The sequence below is a fragment of the Amia ocellicauda genome, chromosome 16 (genome assembly GCF_036373705.1).
Source record: "Amia ocellicauda isolate fAmiCal2 chromosome 16, fAmiCal2.hap1, whole genome shotgun sequence".
Classification (NCBI taxonomy): Eukaryota; Metazoa; Chordata; class Actinopteri; order Amiiformes; family Amiidae; genus Amia; species Amia ocellicauda.
Genome location: NC_089865.1, coordinates 18,709,388 through 18,730,626, shown reverse-complemented (window position 1 = coordinate 18,730,626; position 21,239 = coordinate 18,709,388). Strand labels below are relative to the sequence as shown.

At 37.9% G+C, this 21,239-nt stretch overlaps 1 protein-coding gene across 1 annotated transcript in view; it reads right to left on the bottom strand.

The window, feature by feature from the left end:
• Window positions 1-890: 890 nt before the first annotated feature.
• Window positions 891-21,239, bottom strand: part of col6a1 (collagen, type VI, alpha 1) — a 38,861-nt gene continuing 18,512 nt past the window's right edge. Inside the window, exons 21-35 of the mRNA XM_066688539.1 lie at window positions 20,541-20,603; window positions 20,024-20,086; window positions 19,067-19,117; window positions 18,940-18,975; window positions 17,676-17,738; window positions 9,783-9,848; window positions 8,428-8,463; window positions 8,026-8,062; window positions 6,170-6,178; window positions 5,602-5,735; window positions 5,136-5,245; window positions 4,591-4,777; window positions 3,590-3,761; window positions 3,215-3,244; window positions 891-3,096 (exon numbers count right to left, since the gene is read on the bottom strand). Of these exons, the coding sequence (XP_066544636.1) occupies window positions 2,480-3,096; window positions 3,215-3,244; window positions 3,590-3,761; window positions 4,591-4,777; window positions 5,136-5,245; window positions 5,602-5,735; window positions 6,170-6,178; window positions 8,026-8,062; window positions 8,428-8,463; window positions 9,783-9,848; window positions 17,676-17,738; window positions 18,940-18,975; window positions 19,067-19,117; window positions 20,024-20,086; window positions 20,541-20,603 (1,674 nt within the window). The 3' untranslated portion in view covers window positions 891-2,479. The remainder of the gene's footprint in view (window positions 3,097-3,214; window positions 3,245-3,589; window positions 3,762-4,590; window positions 4,778-5,135; window positions 5,246-5,601; window positions 5,736-6,169; window positions 6,179-8,025; window positions 8,063-8,427; window positions 8,464-9,782; window positions 9,849-17,675; window positions 17,739-18,939; window positions 18,976-19,066; window positions 19,118-20,023; window positions 20,087-20,540; window positions 20,604-21,239) is intronic.

Here is a 21,239-nt window from a genome sequence, read left to right as displayed (position 1 = left end):
TTTGTACAAATTGGGAGAGAGCCATAATACAATTCTTTTCAAATGCTCTCTCTCTCTCTCTCTCTCTCTCTCTCTCTCTCTCTCTCTATATATATATATATATATATATATATATATACATATAATATTTAAAACGTAATGATCAAATTCAGGTTGCAACTTTGACATAACCATAAACTTTGAATAGTATCCGACACACTAATTAGAATCAGTACTTGAATGCAGGGAAGAAGATTGAGCAACAATGCGTGTAGAATGAATACACCCCCAACAGTCAATTTGTGCAACAGGCAGTAGCAGTCAATTGTGAAGATGTCTGATAGGAAAAACAAGCTACCTTATTGTATATGGAGAAGAAAGCAAAAACATATTAACCACATTAAGACAAGCATATGTTATAAAAATAGGGATAAAATGGTAAGACAGATGTAGAGATATTATAAATTACTAGTTTCAGTGGCTTTTTAACAGAGCAGAGCCATAAACACAACAGTAACTACTGAAATTCCAACGAATACTTCAATTCTATTCTTACAAAAATTAAAAGTTTGGCCCAATATCTAGAGTGCTCCTAATGTTTGCAGTAAACAAAAGGTTAATTTTCCTTGTTTTTACACATGACAGAAAAATGCTGATAGTTGAGTATTTCAGAGAACTATTTAATGCATATGTTTATATTAATTTTGTGCATTTTCTAAACTATATAAACTGTTCATGTTTGTCACCTATTTTACACTCAAAAGACAAGACAAAAAAACTTTCCTGTCTTTGTACTGGTCGTCTTTTGTTGTCAAATGCATGCATATGATCTAAAACTTTCCTTTCATGATGCATTTAGACTTGCCTTCATCATTTGCACTGAGCCAATAAAATGCACTGCACAGTTGGTCTGTGGTGAAGCAACCTTTATTGTAGGAACAAAGGATTCATATGGACCGATCTTCACAGAAGCAAAAAGCTGCAACCGTTTCTGACGTGTGAAAGAACAGGATTACACACATTTTCAACAGTGTTAACAGGTAATCTAGAGAAACAATTTCAAGCACCTTTATGATTCATTTTTTGGAGGGAAAATTACAACACCAAGCAAACCTGATGTACACCCATAGCACCACATTTTAGTAATACGATATGTAAAAGGATGAAAGATAATCTTACTGTATTTATTTTGTGTAAAAGTATACGTGAAGATGTACATTGCCAGATTAATGGAGGACAGGCAAATTTTATTGTATATGAACCCTAATGTATCCCATTTACGTCACATAACAGGGAATGGCTTCAGAAATTCAGAAGCCCTTGTCTCTGATTGCCATCTCTAAATATATTGGAAACAATATAAGGCTGCAGTTGGTAAGGCACTAGGGTTGACAAATTGGGATACCTCTGATTTTAAAAATCAAACTGACCTGTCTCATGTCTTAAAAGAGATAGTTGTCCCTTAAAGGTATTGCACACTGCATTTCTAACATGAAGGATCGTAATTCCTTTAACTAATGAAGTATTTTGATATTTGTAAAAATAATAAGATAAAAATACTCATCTTCAATTGTTATGTAAAACTGAATCTACATCTTTAATCAGAATCTACAACTGTATCAAATGCTTGGTTCTACTGTAACATTTTAACAGAAAAAATAAAATCTTTAAGAGTACAACACTGAGCTGTTTTGCCAGAGGGAGGAAACACTGATGTAAATTCTGCATCACACTCAACAATCAACTCTTAAACTCAGAGCAGAAGAAATTATCCTTGTGGGGAAATAATTACACAGAAAAGAAGAGAAAACAATGACAACTTCTTTATATACTGTTATTTCATTATGTATGTCCCTTTCCCCCTAGTTCTTCTCAATCAAAATTTGAATTTCAAACTTAATTTGGAAAATACATGGAAACCCATTTCTCCTTGATCTACAGTGTGGATTTCAGACAAAAGCTATAATGCATTCATGTCCTAATTACTCCACTCCCTGTCAGATACTATGTAAACTGCTGTTTGGAGACAGCACAGACTTCTGGTGTATCTTCCTTATAGGGAAGACACATTAGTTCACCGTAAGAATCTTGACAAAGTGGTCACAGAAATCTGAGTCTTGTTACTTTTCCATTCCTTCAAATCTTGTGTGTTTTCTTGTCCGTACCACTAGCAAGCTGACTGCAGTGGTTCTTTACTGCTCTTCTCAAACAAATGTCACCCCCTAGATTTCTTGGTCTCACTCCATGACTTAAGAAAAGTGGACAAGTAATATGAATTTCACTTTTCTTTTTCTTTACACGATGCACAAATAAACTGTAGCCTGCATTAAAAACCTTACGGGAAAAAACCCCCAAAAAGTTGGATATTACACAACACAAACAATAAACCCTAAAGGATCTAATAAGCATATGCATCAGAAATCTTGATCGAGCGGTTGATCGTGTACCCCTCCCACCCCCAACCCCCTACACCCACCCCACCCCACAGACCCCATCTGCTCTACCAATCCTCTGTCACAAGTGAAATTCTCCTAGACACAGACTGATAAAAGACCCCCCTCATCAGAGCAGGGTAGTCGGCCGCCCTGAGGAGGTGACGATGGGCATAAGCATCGTCGTAGCTTTCACCCCGGCTGACCAAGTAGCGCAAGTTTGACTCATTGACATTGGTGCCGACCGCCAAGATGTAAACTTTGATACCGCTCCTCTCTGCTTCCTTGACTTTCTCCACTAAAAGGCTCTGGTTAATGCCCTGCGATCGCCCGTCCGAAAAGATCAACACCTTCTTGTTGATTCTCCTTCCGACCCTCTTGAACTCCTGGATCACGAAGTTGAGGGCCTCGGTTATGTCCGTGGCACCGTTGATGAAGCGAATTTCGTCGATCCTGCCTTCCATAGTGGTGTAGTTTTGTGAGAAGGGCACCTCTAGGATCTGCTGGTTCTTGCCACTGTACTGCCCTATGGCCACCTGCACGTTGACCCCGGGGGTCTTCTTGGCCGTGAGGAAGCGCTCTGCCAGGCGCTTCACAAACTTCTTCTTGATCTCGAAATTGTGCCTTCCCACGCTGTTGGAGCTGTCCATCATGAGCATGATCTCAGCATCAGCTTCGAAGGAAACTGCAGCGGGGAGGAAATGGTAATGGAATTAATCCTGGCCCCATTACGAATCCCTCCTTGTGAATGATGAACAACTGAAAGGAAGGAGACCTTAGGAAGGTATCAGAAATCTACTTACTTGGACATGAATAGTCTGGGCACTGCTTTTCTGTAAAAAGAGAGGCATGAGAATGAGAAATTTAGTAGCTGCTACAGACAAACACAGACACACACACACACCAGAAAGCCATGTCATTGCTCAGTGGTAGACGACTTTATTAGTCTTTAATATGTGGCTCTCCTCAACCGGGTTTTGAATCCGTTTCAATCATGTGACCATCAAGGCCAATCCAGACACCTGCAAACACTTGCCCGTAATTTGTTAATCTTCCTGTAAAATTGTTATACAAGGGATACAACTTCCCAACAGTCTTTAAATTTTAAAATGGTTTCAGCTAAGGGAATGTCTCTCTTAATAGGGCAAGGTAGTTACATAGATTATTGTTTTGTTTACCTTGACAGATGCGGGCTGTTAAATTCTGCAGGAAGGACTCATCAAGAAGCTCTGCAAAGTTATCTCTAACCAGACTGATTCCTGGCTTTGGAGCATTAACACAAACCATCTCCTCAAGCTGCTCCTTATTTGGGTCTTTATGGAAGATATCACCTACGCCAACTCCCACCACCTATATGGAAAAAACAGTTTGGAATGTCGATACTGGGCATACAAGACCAACAAACATGGATATTAAAGACTTCATGTATTCTACATATCTAATGATCCTAATTACGTGAGATTCCATGTGCGCAAACAAATCTAAAATGGTCTCTCTATTCAAGATTGCTTGTTTTCTTATATGATCCCCTGCCTCCCACTTGTAGCTGGCCCTAGTATGATGGATTTTTCTTTTGTCAGCTCTTAAGATGCAACAAATTATCTAATGGAAAAGGTCTTGTTTCAAAACATATTTTATTGCACAATCTTGACACAATCTCTTAAAACCCTTTCATTTGTTATTTCATGCAGACGTCTCCTTTTGGCATCACGGTGTCGTTTTGCCGGTAACGTGTCTTCCTGGCAGAATGTTTCTCTGCTGTGCATATGGACAGCTGAATGGTGTCATCCCAACTTGGATTTGGGAGAAATTAAGTTCATTTTATGGGTTCAGTTTTCCCTGTGGAAAGTGCAGGCCTTGGTTTATGTGGCCTGACATCAGCAAATTAATTCCTCATACCAGATTCATACACCATTAAGCTCCATGGTAAGTGTACAGTTTCTCCTAGAAATAAAACAATATCACTAATTTGTATATCTTTCTGAATCCGTCAACAATGTGATAGGAAGCAGATGGCCTCACAGGACTTTGTGTGCGCGGTCTACATCTGGGAATATGAGGGTGTCAATGCTGATCCCTGTTGATCTGATAAATGGTTATTCCATAGTAGGAACATTTATCAGAAGGAAACAGATCAAAAGAAAAAGAACATAAATCGTCTGAGGTGTGTTTGCTGTACCTGGACGTTCTGACCACACAGCACAGAGAGCTTGGTGGGATCTCGCAGGACATCGGAGCGTCCATCAGTCAGAACCAGCACCATGCGGTTCTGTTCCCTGAATTTCTTGATCAGGTTGTCCAGGGAGAACTGAAGTGCAGACCCAGTGAAGGTGCCTCCAGCTATCCACTTCAGGTGTTTGATGGCTCTAAACACACACACCATCATTGTTATTGTTGAATCCAGTGTCAAAAACAGGCTTTCTATCAAAGCTGAGGAGAATCCAGTTGTTTAAGTAATCAGTCAGTATTCTGTCTGTTTTGGTCTCCTAGCCATCTTTTAGTATTAAAAAAATGAAAATAAATGCCAACCTTGTTGCCTTGTTGATAGTTTTCCTTCTATTATATAAAAAATCTAAAAACCTCACCAATAACAACATGCATTAAAAGCACTAAGTGCACCAAAAAATGCCACAATGTATTGTCCATCAGTATGAGGTAGTGACTTTTTTTTTTTTTTATTAAAATGAATATAGGAATAAGTCAAAGCACCCAATTATTACTTACTCTTTGAGTGCGCCAATGGAATCAATGTTAGCGTCCCCAATGGCCACAAGCTCCTCAGTACGTTCGTGACTGTATTGAACAACTCCCACACGAGACTCAACGCCATCAAACTGTAAGGATTGCAAAAAGAAACATTACGACAAGGTGTGATGGGAATCTAAATTCAAGGCTGTGACGATACTGGGGTGACTTGGGTTTGCAAACAACATTCATAAACCCTTCAAGATTTGGAAGATATTTAGATCATGTGATCATGCATGTTCTAAGCCCTAGTTTGGATGTGTATTGTTAATCCATTATAATTCAAATATCAACTGGCGAGTGGTACAACATGAGGAACTTGATTCAGAAAAGGGGAGCAAATTGGAATCCTGATATTCACTTGCTGCTGCCAAACTGAAATGAATGTCTTCGAAATACAGTTTGTTTCCCGTGGAATAATCTAGGAGCTTGGTTTAATTTTTACCTTGACCCGCTCATCTTTGCCCAGCTTGTCAATGACTTTGATAATGAATTCTTTTGAATGTTCGAAATTGTTACCGCCGATACTCTCTGAGCTGTCTACTACAAATACAAGGTCAATGGGGCCACACTTGCATTCTGAAAAAGAACAAAAGCAGAAAATCAACAGTGAGCGGTAAATTATTTTCCAGGTTAAAGGTGAACAGAGACAAAAGTTCAAAGCAGGAAAATCATTCTGCTTGCAGGTAAAACTATACCACAGTGCCTTGCTATCAGATATGGAAAAAATCTATATATATTTATTTTTTGCATAACCATATAAGACCTGCATAATGTCATGTGTCTGAAAAATAAAGTTGCATAAATATTTAGTACAGATAGATAAAATATAGATTTGTTTGTTAATACAAATATTTCTGTAAAATATTTTAAATACTGCCCTGGGAGCACACCCACATGTCTACAACAGAATCACAGATTCATTGTAAATAATTGCTATTGAGTTGAATGCTGTTTGTGTGTGTATGTGTACCCAAAATTACATTAAAAGAAACAGGAAATATTTTACTCACCACAACAAGCTGTGGGAAAACAAACCAGAAAAAAATTTAGTTAGACTTATGTAGGATTTTTTTCCTCATAAAAGCATACCATGCTGAGAAGAAACTCAGACAGTTCTTTTAGAAAAAAAACATGAATAACCACGTGCATTATCTTGTCAACATATGGAAACAAATAAATAAAAACTAGATACAGTACGTGCTTATTTTTGCAATTAATTCTATTTTTTTATTTTTAAGATTGATTGAATTTGTATTCCATTTAGTAACATTTTCAACAATCAAATATTTTTCGGTTTTGTATTAAATGTTTTATTTCATTTTTTGCACATGGGCAGGTTCAGGTACCTGGAAACAACTGCCTTTTTAAAATAAAGCTCAGAGGGACACAAACTAAGTGCTCTGGCCTGCAGCTTGGGGGGAATGATTAAGAACATATTGTAGACATTTCTATAAAAGCAAAGTTGCTTGTGTGCGAGAGAGAAATTCTTCCAAGCTCCAGTGGAAAAAGGGGGAGGGAGTACTTTCTTCTGTTTTGTTCCAACTTGAGCACTGAATTATCTGAAATGATCTAATTAAAAGGGCCAGATAACTGTGTCCATGTTGGAGTTATATGCAGTTATATGCTGTATTACAATGCTTTCTCTTCCGAGTTTGACTTTGATGACTGTAACAACCTTCAGCTTGTTATTTTAATTTTTGTTGCAATTTTGGGTCAGTTCAAATTCTGCATTCCTATTTTCAAAACAACACGGACCAAAAAAAACAGCCTTCGCAAAATGCCACATAAAGCAACCAAGATTGTGGTTCTTCATTATTGGACTTTCAACACAATTTGCTATACAAAAGCATTTATTCTTGTGACAGAATCATTACTGAGGCTAGGGCTGGGTGATATGACTTAAAAATAATATCTCGATAGTTTTAGAAGTTTGGGCGATACACGATATATATCTGGATATTTCTTGTTTTCCTCCAATCAAGCTGCAAAATAAGACCAAAGACATTCAAACTACAAGTATTTTGTTAATCATTAAATATGCGAAACTAACAAATACTACATTGTAAATATATACAGAATGCAACATTACAGCGCAAGTGTTGTGTGATTACTATGTGTGTTATGTTGTTTTGGGATATATATATATATATATATATATATATATATATATATAATGATTTACTGTCACATAACAATAACACAAGTAATAGTAATCACGCAACACATGCGCTGTAAAATGGTATAGATTCAGGTAGATTTACCACATCCGGGTTTATAGTGGTTCATTTAACATCTGCAATACAGGTACATTTCTTCTCTGACTGCAGCGTTTCAATTCTGCTTACAGGTACAGCACGTGTTAATACAAAATAGTTATAATAATAATAATAATAATAATAATAATAATAATAATAATAATAATAATAATAATAGCGGGGGTGGGGGGTGCGATTGTGTATTGTCGGGGGTTGCTGCTTGCAGATTGAGTTCAGCCCGGCGACGAGAGTGGGGTGCAACGTGTGCGCTTGCGCATTAAAGTATCTCTTGTTTGTGTTGGTTATTGTGTGTCAGTTCTCTCTCCTCCATGTCTGTCTGTGTTTCTGATGCACATTTCTTGCCACTTGCCACACGTGTGGAAGAACCAGGAAGAACGCAAACCGTCCTAATGAGAAATATTGCCGTAAAGAGTGGGATTTGCGACACCACGATATATAAACGATAGAGCATAATATGAAATGATAGACGTTTTTCTATCGTCATGTGATAAATATCGTCATATCGCACAGCCCTAACTGAGGCTGTTACTCTTGCTCTTCCACAAATATGTACTTTCAGTGGGAAATAAGAGAGAAAAATATATACTCACAACACATCATCTTCATGATATGCAGCAATTCACACTCCTATAACAAAATAACAAGCATTGATTTAGAATATATATATATATATATATATATATATATATATATATTATTATTATTTTTTTTAATTATTATTATTATTTTTTCACAATACGACATTTTCCCCCCTTAACAGTGTGGAGTAGGGTGTGTAGATAAGTGGAAAACATCCTCATTTAAAATCATGAAACTCTGAGGCGCTGACGCAACAGACTGTGAACAAAAGGTCAAGCGGGTGTGTCCCCTGCCCGTCATGACAAGACATATTCAACAAATCAGGGAAAAATGCTTCTTCAATGCCAACTCAGTGATGCACCTGATAAGACGACTGAGAGACACATACAAATATAGTATAGTTGTGTACTTACATCTACGCCTGGAGGGCCGGGAGGTCCGGGTTGTCCCTAAAAAATAAACAAAACATTTCTCAGTTGAAAGGGTTGTCCAATACATAATACAATATTTGTAGTCCAGTTTAAATAGCTGTTATAATACAATGTGGTTGCTAGTGATTGATTTGCACTGCTTAATTTATAGAGCTACCAAAACTATGCTTTTCCTTGAGACATACATAAAGGTAAAGCTGTCACTTGACCCATGCAGAAACATTTAACTTCTAGTCAAACTTGACTGTTGTTTCCTAATTCAACTTTGATCCTTCCCCCCATGATTTGTTCTTTTTTTATCATCATATATATTACTTTTTTGTTCACCAACTAAAAATAATCAGAATCTGAGCATTCCAGGCACGTTTTGTATATGTGTGTGTGTCTGTGTGTGTATTTTTTTTTTCTTTTGAACGGTGAAAGTTCAGCATAGCAGACATTTGATATTAAAAAGAAAATAGGTTGTAACAGCAAAGCCTATAGCGACTAAACCGTTTTTAATTAAGTGAAGTGGAACCTTAAAATGAAAGAGCAACACTATATTCAGAAAAGACTCCTGGAAGGGGCCATTCTCATTTGAAGCAATACACCACATATAATACCTAATTAGTCCAAATATTTTTTCAGTAGAAAAGAAACATCACAAAATGTTCTTTAGTTAATGGTTTTGCACATACAATGAACACGATTTTGCTTTTAGTGTTCTCTCCTTCTGGTTTCAATCTGGTGCAGAAAACCAGCAGACAAGCAGACTCAAGTTAATGTTCAAGGTCCTTACCATGGCCACATAACAGAACATTGTTCTTCTCTGTCACAACAAGGGAGACATGCTGACTGACACTCTTTCAAACTTGTCTTTCTTGGTGGATAGGGATTCCATGTAGCTTTTGGGGGAAAATGCTTTTGTTTTGAGTGAGTAGGATTGAGTATACATTCCTTGTAATGGTGCAAGGTACCATACTGTACAAAAATAAAATCAAAATTGAAATATATTTTTCATATGGGTTTCATTTGTAGTTGCTGTGCCTTGATGCTTACTTAACTACTCCAAGCACATGTAATTCCACATTACTTTGATATTCTCATTATTTAAATACTATTGTGATACTGGGTTACCACATACGTGTGTAATCTTCCATGTATAACCAAAACAAAGAACATTTGCATAACAGGTAGAAGGAAAGTCAGTCGATCCTAAGTGTCTGTATATTTGTGAAATGTGAAAATATGGGTTCTTGGTATGCAGTCCACATGTTTTCACAGGACATATTGACAGCTGGGTTTTCAAACAGAATGATGTAGAGCCAATCACAATTTCAAGCAGACAAATTACTTACAGGAGATCCTTCAGGCCCTCTGTAGCCCTTAGCTCCCTTTGCGCCAGGACTGCCAGGAATATTGTTCTGCATGAATCAACAAAAAGAAAAAAGTGATTTCACATCCCACACCAAATAATAGTACGTTAGCAGTCACTGTAACTCAATGTAAATTTGACTTTGAATAATCCCTCTTGCAGGAATGATACACTTCTGATATTCAGAAGATATGGTGCAACCAGTATCTGAAAAGACATTATATGCTTAATATTGGTTGACACTGATTAATTGATTATTGATGAGTGGCTGTGGCAAATGTAGCTAGAAACCGGTAAATCTGCAAAAAGGATGGGAAGGAACAGTAGAAGTCCATATGTGACATCTCAATAGTCTGGCACTCTCTGCTCATATTGTCTGAGTAGGGACAGAAGAGCACTGTTTTTCTTCAGTCGCACCAGCTGGCTGAAGTGGAGCGGTCAAGGCGCAGCTTGGATTTCAGGCAGATAACGCAATCATGCTGAATACCCACACATGTTGGATACATCTTAGCACACCCTCCTTTTAATTTCAACATTTACATTCACATTGATCTATACACAGCAGACTTCTTTTCCTGACTCATGGCAATAGTTTATATATAATAATAACCACCTGGGTGCTTCAAAAGATGGGTGCTGAGCCCTGAACTCCAATAGCACGTGCGTTCAATTACCGTCACAATGTTTAGTTCAAGAAGGTGCCGCATCAAAAGAGTGATGTCTTACTTGCAAAGAAAGGCATTTTTATTCTCATACTACAATTACATGTACTTGAGGAAACCCTGGGATGTTTTGAATAGAGCTCAAAGCTTCCAGCTTTTTCTGAACCGGGCAATAATAATGGCATCATTTAATGCAGCACTTGGGGAATGACCAACCTGTTGAAGAGCAATTTATTATTTTCTTTATTTCTCTTATCGGCATTCTGTGAAGGAGAAACAGTCGATTTCATGAACATCAACCATCTTCAGCTGCTAATATTACATGAGTAAAATGCCTAATTAATTAATATATGCTGTCTTAGTCACATGAAGAGCCAACCTGTTATGGGGTACTGTGTTAGTTTATTGACCTAATGCTAGAATTTTGGATCTGAAGTACCTGAGCTTATTGGTGTCATTTTTTCTTGCCTTGAGAGGGTTCTTAAGGGCGTGTTACAAACCAGAGCAAAGCCTATGGGACATTATAATGGCCTCTGTCTGTTTGGTCTTACATGTTTATATTTACAGTTGTGTTTCTACCCAAAGGCCCAGGCAAATGTACTCTTGGCATGGTTTCCCTGGAAAGTTTCTGCTGTGCCTCATAAAAATGCTTCAGAACTGTCCAATAGTAATGAAAACACATTTCCACTTTGGACAGTTTATGGGCCAACTTTGACAAATTTTCTAGGTGGAAAATTAAAACATTGCTGCTATGAAACCCACTGTATGGACCCCCTAGATTTCCAAACGGCTACTTTATTCCAAAATCGTGAAGCATGTCCAGTTTTATATGCATTTATAATGTACCACCCCAAAACACATGTTTAGAGAGGGAAAACTGCCTTTCAGATCTGTTTATATATATATATATATATATATATATATATATATATATATATTTAGCTTCACACTGATTTCCAAAGAATGTGTTGTTGTATTATTTCCCATGTAGATATGATTGAATACCAACTTCATATGTATTACCTCCTTGAAATGTTCAGCAGCGGTTACTGAGGTTAGCCAAAAAAAAGTTGCCAAGGAATATGACATGACATATTATATTATCTAAAGCACCTGCCATCTGGAATTCAGATACACTCTTGCCAGACTTCAACTGAAAGAGGAAGTTCCTTAGAAGGATGGCGGGATTGTTCTTTAACTGCCTGCTAAACCGCTATACCCCGAGTCACTTTGTTAAGAAATTCTGTGGAAACCAATGGCATGATTTCCCAGCACTGGGGACTTTAGAACGATACCACAGATGTTACATTATTTGATTGCATGGGAAGCTACCTTTATGTTCAAAGACCTGAATCTGGGGTTAAAGAGCAACCCTTAAGGTTGTTGCTCACTGGATCTGATACGTCATGTATAGTCTGCCATCCAAAAAGGAAATTGCACATTGGATCCGTTAAAACTGCACCAGATACACAGCCTTTCCCGTTTCTTGCACTGGTATGTTTCTCACAAACTACACCACTGTTTCTTTACATCCTCAACTTCAATGATATGTGCAAAAATATATATAATAATTATCGCACACAAACTACACCTCACCATAAAGACACAAAAGCAGAGTGCATGCTTCAACATTTACAGTGAGGGAAAAAAGTATTTGATCCCCTGCTGATTTTGTACGTTTGCCCACTGACAAAGAAATGATGAGTCTATAATTTTAATGCTAGGTGTATTTTAACAGTGAGAGACAGAATAACAAAACAAAAATCCAGAAAAACGCATTTCAAAAAAGTTATAAATTGATTTGCATGTTAATGAGGGAAATAAGTATTTGACCCCTTCGACTTAGTACTTGTTGGCAAAACCCTTGTTGGCAATCACAGAGGTCAGACGTTTCTTGTAGTTGGCCACCAGGTTTGCACACATCTCAGGAGGGATTTTGTCCCACTCCTCTTTGCAGATCCTCTCCAAGTCATTAAAGTTTCGAGGCTGACGGTTGGCAACTCGAACCTTCAGCTCCCTCCACAGATTTTCTATGGGATTAAGGTCTGGAGACTGGCTAGGCCACTCCAGGACCTTAATGTGCTTCTTCTTGAGCCACTCCTTTGTTGCCTTGGCTGTGTGTTTTGGGTCATTGTCTTGCTGGAATACCCATCCACGACCCATTTTCAATGCCCTGGCTGAGGGAAGGAGGTCCTCACCCAAGATTTGAAGGTACATGGCCCCTTAGCAGAAAAACACCCCCAAAGCACAATGTTTCCACCTCCATGTTTGATGGTGGGGATGGTGTTCTTGGGGTCATAGGCAGCATTCCTCCTCCTCCAAACACGGCGAGTTGAGTTGATGCCAAAGAGCTCGATTTTGGTCTCATTTGACCACAACACTTTCACCCAGTTCTCCTCTGAATCATTCAGATGTTCATTGGCAAACTTCAGACGGGCCTGTACATGTGGTTTCTTGAGCAGGGGGACATTGCGGGCGCTGCAGGATTTCAGTCCTTCACTGCGTAGTGTGTTACCAATTGTTTTCTTGGTGACTATGGTCCCAGCTGCCATGTAGTTCTGGGCTGATTCCTCACCGTTCTCATGATCATTGAAACTCCACGAGGTGAGATCTTGCATGGAGCCCCAGACCGAGGGAGACTGACAGTTATTTTGTGTTTCTTCCATTTGCGAATAATCGCACCGACTGCTGTCACCTTCTCACCAAGCTGCTTGGCGATGGTCTTGTAGCCCATTCCAGCCTTGTGTAGGTCTACAATCTTGTCCCTGACATCCTTGGACAGCTCTTTGGTCTTGGCCATGGTGGAGAGTTTGGAATCTGATTGATTGATTGCTTCTGTGGACAGGTGTCTTTTATACAGGTAACGAGCTGAGATTAGGAGCACTCTCTGTATAAAAGACACCTGGGAGCCAGAAATCTTGCTGATTGATAGGGGATCAAATACTTATTTCCCTCATTAACATGCAAATCAATGTATCACTTTTTTGAAATGCGTTTTTCTGGATTTGTTTGTTGTTATTCTGTCTCTCACTGTTAAAATACACCTAGCATTAAAATTATAGACTCATCATTTCTTTGTCAGTGGGCAAACGTACAAAATCAGCAGGGGATCAAATACTTTTTTCCCTCACTGTAACTATTTATTTGAAAGTGCAAATCTTTGTAAATAATGTAAGTCACATTTTGGTTGTTAATCTGTGCTTAACCACTTTCTAGGAGTATTCTAGCACAGATGATACGCTTTTTCATCAATCTTTATCATTTGCATTTTTAACACACGTAAAATCTGATAGAATTGAACTCGATTACAAAATTGACGCATCACCGTCGTTCAACAATGACGGACTAAGTGTGCGAGCTGAGATAGGGGTGCATACACTAATTTTTTTCTCTTTTCATGCATGTAAAAATTGAATGCATCATCTGGTCCAGTGTGCAAAGGCCTTTTACACCCACAACACACACACCCTAATGTATAATTACTTCGGTCTTTTCATTGTTGTCTAGAATTTAACCGATGCCAGTCTGAAGTGAAGTCTATAAGCTATCATATTATAGTATATACTTGTAACACTGACTCACAGCATTTTCCAGGTACTTTTCTTCTACCAGTAAGTCTTGGCAGAGTTGCTGGTTTGCTATTGAGTTGTTTTCCAGACCAGGCCACGATTGTGTTTGGAAAAAGCACCAAGTGCAGACTCTGAGGTATCCAGGAAATAAAGTGATCGAACAAAAGTATATAATGATCAAAGAATAGTCACTGAATATATGAGTAACTGTGTAAGGCATGGAGTGTCCAGACCATTTAGGTGCAACCACCTACTATATGCACAACTTCTTTCCTCTGGTATAAGAAAGAAAGGAAGAAAAAATATACTTTCAATCTCAGCTGTGTTTAAAGGCCTAGGACAAGACTCCGTTGTGCTCCAGATGTTGTACTGTTCAGGTTCTATATCTCCATGGAGTTGTGAAATCAGTGAAGAGGGTCATTCTGCAATCTAGGGGGAAATGATTAGTGTCTAACTCATTCTAGTTCACTATACTGTGTAGAGCAGAAACAACTCTATAGCCTGCATGCCTTTCCCTTGCCGAGTCTTTAGAGGTGACCTCCGGCAATCCATCTGTGGGGATCCAGTCACTTAAAAACATCTGTACAATGACTGCAACTATAGCTAAACAAAGTTGAAAGCACTGTCTGGGTCTGAAACACACGAAGGACTTATGTAGGATGTTTGCTAATATCAACATATCTGCACTTCCTTCATTGAACAAAAAAAGGTTTCCTTTTAACTATAATCTAACCCAGTATTATTACAAACATTCCTGAGTGTTCTTAATGAATATTTGCTGCTGAATCAAAGTGACTGTGACATATCCAATACTTACAAAATAAAAAAGAAAAACCCCCAACGATTGACACCATAGGGAAAGAGAGGGAAATCCCACAAGATAAACCAAGATTAAGATCAGATTAAGTGAATATTGTGACAGATGGACAGTATGCTTTCTGGACATTATGGACACTGTGTGTGTTGGAGGACACGTGCTCGGTCTCATCCCTCCTGAAGCAGCACAGCAGTCAAAGCAGTGAGCCAAGTTCAATAACTGCCGATTGCAAAATAAGGCTAAAAGCACTGAGCTGGTCTAAATGAATAGAAAAAGCCCTTGACACAATTCAGAACCATGGTTTTGTATGACATTTAGTTTCTCTCATTCTCATTGCTCAAGAAACGTCTCTCTAATGTATTCCAAGTTTGGAGGAACATAGTGTGGCCTGGACTTTATAAAGTTTGCTTTCCAAATAAAAAAGTAACACTGTGATAATCATAGTAAAGGCATTATCCTCCAGAATGGAAATGTGTAATTGTGAGTGAAGGCAGCCTTTAATGAATTCTCAGTTTGAGATGCCAAAGTACCAAAACTAAAAAAGAAGAAAAGAAAAAAATACACTGGCAATAAATTACAAAAGAGGATTCGTAGACTTTTTTGGGTTCCTCAGAGCCAGTACTTGAACTCTTTAATGTACACATGGGAACACTTTAATTAGCAAATCCATAAGCATTTCAGCATTTAACTTATGACCACCCTGAAGGAAGGACTCAAACGGCTAAGGCAAATTGTGGACCCACCAGCCTGTAATTGTGACAACCTTTTCGAATCCTAATTAGGGTAATACTACTCACAAAATACTTATTGTGGATGTACCAAGTACTACTTGATTTCCTTCCATTTAAACAAGTAAAACTTATTTGTTTAATCACAATGTATATTTCTGATGGCTGATTCGGTGGGTGTCATCTGAAATGACAAAGATCGAAACCAGGGACAGCACTTCCAAAGCTGTTCTTGGCTTTTATTACCGTATGACTGAATTATCTATAATATCAGAACAGTACTTTGATAGTATCTTAGAAATGTACAACATATAACCATTTGTGTCAAACCAACAATCTCCATTCTTCTTTTTCTAAGATTAAGAGAAAAAAACAAGGTAACTTTTTCTATTCAAAAACAGATTATGTAAAACAACAATGGTAAAATTTAAAATTCTGAAAACGAATTGTAACCACCACCCTGACTGATAATAAACATTTGAAATACCAAAAACCATTTATTGCTTATCTTCATGACTTCTGAAAGCATTATAGGTATGAAGGAAGTGACACCTGTCACAACAGGAGGAAACGACCGACACAAACAACCAAACTCAGTTAAAGAGTTTGAGGAGAAAAGTCTCAGCCTGGCAGGCCATCTGAAGACCTTTTTCAAACCGCCATGGATTCAAAGGTGGCATTGACCCAGTGCTGGCTCACAGCGGATACGGATAGGGTAGATTTGATTTTGAAACGTGAAAAGTACGAGTTTCAATTAGCTGAAATCAAATAAATTAGTTGAAATCAGGAAAAGAACGAAAATGACTACAAACAAGTCTAATCCTCTTCTCAAATTTGCTTCACAGTTTGCTCTTCATTAAAAAAAAAACACTGCATTGTTTGGATCAATTTCTGTCAGATATTAAATGTATGGTAGCAATTAGAGGCTTCAGGGCTTTTTGGGCTTTAAAAAAACAAAAAAAGTGAACTGGCAAGAGCTGAGCTTCCAGCTGCTCTTATTGCAGACAGCTTGGAGGGCCATTTTTAATTTATTTATCTTTATTACAATCTTCAGAGCGAACCAAATGGGTGTAATCAATTATTTTGCAGTAGCATGGTTTTTTGAAATTCCCTGAATAATAATTACATGTTTTTTTTTACAGAAAGATTTCAAAGGAAAAACAAGAATATACAGAACAATAAACTAAACCAAACCGTTGCAAGCTGTGAACAGGATTGTGGATAAGCACAACCTCCCTGTTCACATACTTGAAAGCAACAAGGAAATAAGGCTTCTTGAGAAGGGGAGTTTTCTCTTTCATATCTGGTTAACTTTACCTTACTTTTCAACCATTTTCTTATGCTGGAAAATAGTGAAACTGACCTATTCACTGATTTGGAAAACGTTTGGCACTGACTGCTGTCTTAGGCCAGAACACATTCTGTCTAATTGCTGGTGTCTCTCTTTTTCTATCTCCTTACAGTCTGCTAATTCAGCTGCCAGTAAAATTACTTTGTACCAGAGAATTAGAAGAAAGGATACATTTATAACTCTTGGCTCATACTCTTACTATCCTACACCATTTTCTTGCAATGATGAAGATAAACACGTCTATATATAAGCAGCAAAAAGCCCCTCTCTCCAAAAATGCCTTGTAATAATAACATTATTATATATACAGTGCCAGAACTACAGTATGAATCACTGATCCACAAGTGCTGCCGCAGAGTCAATTAAAAAAAGATGTGTTTAACAACCCATTGAGCATCATACTCAGTGAATTGGTGTCAGCGGGGGGGTTGAAGCAGGCATGTCCTGGTAACCAGCCTTTACTCTTAACCACCAGACCACCTAGCCTCCTACTTGTGTGAGAGACTCTCCCCTTTTCCCCCATTTCCCATGGCAACACAACAAACACTGTGCAAGCTCACAGTACAGTGCTACAAACGGACATTTCCCATACACAGTGGAAAAAATTAGATGGCTGATTTCAGCTACTGAATGGTTATAGGAAAGTCTGAAATATTAGGATCAAGCATAGTCAAAAACCAAGAATGATTCATGCAAAGCAAAATAAGGGGGAGGCAGGCAGGGAGGGGGGGAACCCATGTGTGACTCACATCTTCTCCAGGGTCTCCTGGCTCTCCATCATCTCCTTTTGGCCCAGGGTAGCCCTTCGTGCCCTAAGAAACGAACACACAAAAGCCATTCCAGTAAGTCATTATGACCTTTCTTCTGGACTGACTATATTCTGAAGTTGTCCTGAGAAAATGAAGTGCAGTGTCCCTCATTTCATGGTTTTGCTTAATATTACTACTACTATTAACAATCATTTTCAGAAATATATAACAAAATTAATTAACATGGATAACAAATTGTACTTATGTAAATATGTAAATTTGAGCAACTATTTGGATTCATAGGGTATGGTGGTGGAATGGTTTATGCATTTGCAGGCCAGATTGTCCCTGTCTACAACTTTGTGGGCTGTTAAACAGTGGCAATACAATGCATTCTGCCAGCACTTCATTTCATGTAATAAACCCATAGAAAGTCCTTCGTGCAGTGCTAGATCTAGCTTATGACAACAATAACCCAAGAGCAGCTTGACTTTGGCTATATGCCTAGTACAGCTCCAATGTAAGCAACTTTCCCAACCTTACATGCTTCATGGATAACTAATGTCATCATTTCTCCAAATTGAAAAAAGTTAACTTTTTTAACCCAGCTAAGAATACCTTTTCCACATCGTAATCATGTCATGTTCTACAGTACATTGCCTCCACGCCCTAACTCCTGTCCCACATCCTGCCTTTCACTGGCACTCATGTCTTCATTTCTGAAACCATTAAACTGGGGATTTCTTTACTTTTCTTATATTTCCATGTTTACAGTCTTATGGGAAATACTGACAAGACTGACTTTTCAAAACTTCTGGAGGCAGTACAAAACAAATAAAACTCCCGCCTACTTGCACACCGCCTTCATTTCGATAACAGACTTTTTCAGTCCACAGTTGGAAAATTAAAAAAAGTAAAGACTCTGGATTTTCTCTGGAACCTCATATTTCCCCATATAAAAGATAACCCTTTCAAAACTAAGTAATTCAGTTTAAAGTAAGAAGCCCAATAGAATACGTTATGTGTCAGGTGTGCCAAAGCCTAGTTAAATCGAAGAGATCAATTCATGAAAAAATATAATGACTAGGTTAAAAAATGTACTCATCTGTCACAGAATAAAATATCAGTGCATGTTGGTCATTTTGAATAGTACTGTGTATCCAATCAGAAGTGACTTTGATATTTAATCTTCATTACAGGGTGTTTAGATGTGTGCATTTCCTAATGTGAGGATACAGGAAGACAACAAAAGAAGAAGACTTACATTACTGCCTGGGGGTCCTCTTGAGCCTGGGTAGCCCTGAACAGAAAATGAACATAGGCCACGTTTAGTATTTGCTCCATCATTATTACATCATCAGAATCCTTTTACATTTACAGCTAGTCCTTACCTGGAAGCCAGGGAATCCTTGTGTCCCATTACCTGGGAGACCATCATCTCCCTGAAAGAAAAGACAAGAGAAAGATTATCAGCACTACTTCAGACTTATTTTTCTGTGCTGTTTCTGTCCTCTAATACTTTCTGTCTATGTTGCCATGTCACCATGACATCATCATTTGAGTGCAAGTTTGCATACTGTAGTAGAATACACCAATGCAATTTCCTCGTGGCTCCTTAACTGTGCTAAACAGTCTGTGTTGTTGTATAGTAAGACATTTAAAGTTATGCTTTAAAATGTGATGCTATTATTGGAAGAAAACACCACTGCACAATCACTGTGTGGTAATCCATTCCGCACACAAATTGTCCACTGGGTAAAGCCTTGCTGTGACCCAGGACACACTACAGACTACAATCCCATTTTGGATACAATTACATACTAATCTGACATGGAAAACAAAATGTCCACAAGAATTTTTATCTATACTTATCTCCGCTCAACAAGAACATGAGAAACCACAGACACTTGTGTTTCTTATCTTAATTAGACTTTGAAAAATACAGCTAGTGCCTTTTGTCACTTGTCTGCTCCTATTACAGATGGCTATTAATGCTATTAAACACAATTCAATTCAGGATGACAACAATACAATTCAAGCTAATTACATTGAGTGCCCAAAATGATCTTGCATTCCCAAATAAAACTTTGACAACTTCTCAGATGTTCTCACTTATGCTCACTAATAACAAGACATTATTGTTACTGTTCAGTCTGAAGTGCAATATATATATATATATATATATATATATATATATATATATATATATATATATATATATATGGATGACAGATGTGAACTACCCTCCCAGTTGCACAGAACTGAGGTCACACTCAAGAGATAAAGGTCTGTTGTCAATTCTAAGGCCTGACAACAGGGGTTTGAATTTATATAATACTGAAACTCACTCTCTCTCCCATCATCCCTGGGTCTCCAGGTATACCTTTTGGTCCTCTTGGTCCTCTTGTGCCCTTAATTGTAAGATGAGAAACTTGTGTCAAATAAACAAATATTAGGGTTAACAATGATGAAAAAAATAAGTGCATTCCTGCAACTTTGGGATCAGTATTACTGTTTTCATCTTCCTCAGGACAAAGCTGTAGGAGTTGAGGAGTTGTCCGAGATATTCAACATCCGGTACGGTTTTGAAAAAGTATTTGAAAATGTTTTCCACCTCAACACGCAATTTAGGTCTTGGTGCCACCATTGAGGTTAAGAGGCACTTCTTGAAACATAGTTGTGTGCAAATTCCCACAAATTGTAATTAATATGGTTAATCTTGATGTTCTAGGATAAAAGAGCTACTCACAATGGGATGTGAAGGAGAGCCACAAGGGCTTTGTGTTCCCACGTTCTAAACTATAAACTCATTTCCTCAGCTACAAATTCTGAATTAAACACATGGAGCGTTCTGTAGTAACTCACCTCAAGTCCTGGGGGTCCCTCGTCTCCTTTGTACCCTTTTGGTCCAGGACGGCCAGCCTCACCCTTAGGAGACACGAAATATTGTCAGCATGACTCCAGTGTATTAGAGTATGCATTCAACATGTCAGCAAAACTTACCAACTAAAGCACCAACAACAACAAAAAAGTACAATACAAAAAAATACATAAAAAATGTGGAGTACTGGTCTCATTAACAGACTAAAAATAAATACATTGAATATTGAATTTGTCTTCACCTTTCTCAAATAAATAGCCTCAGATGTTTATTTACACTAGTTCTCAGTTTATCACTGTGAACGCACTGCATCAAGTAGACAATTTGAAACTACTCATTTTGTTTGAAATGGTTTTCCTGCTCTAGGTTTACACTGAAAACATTAGCTAATGTTTTGAAGGATAACATTAGATACATCAGAGTTTTAACCAAAGGCCATGGTGTCTGCAACATCAAACACCTCATCATATATATATATATATATATATATATATATATATATATATATATATATATATATATATATATAGCTTCCCATCTTTTATGTGGCCATCCATTAAGGTTTCCATTCAATAGCTTCCTTGGTCCATCTTTGATCTGTTCTTTGATGTGTTTGGCCCATTGTCATTTTCACACTTTCAATATTTTTTTGTTGTTGTTGTTCTTGGATCCATTTCTTTATT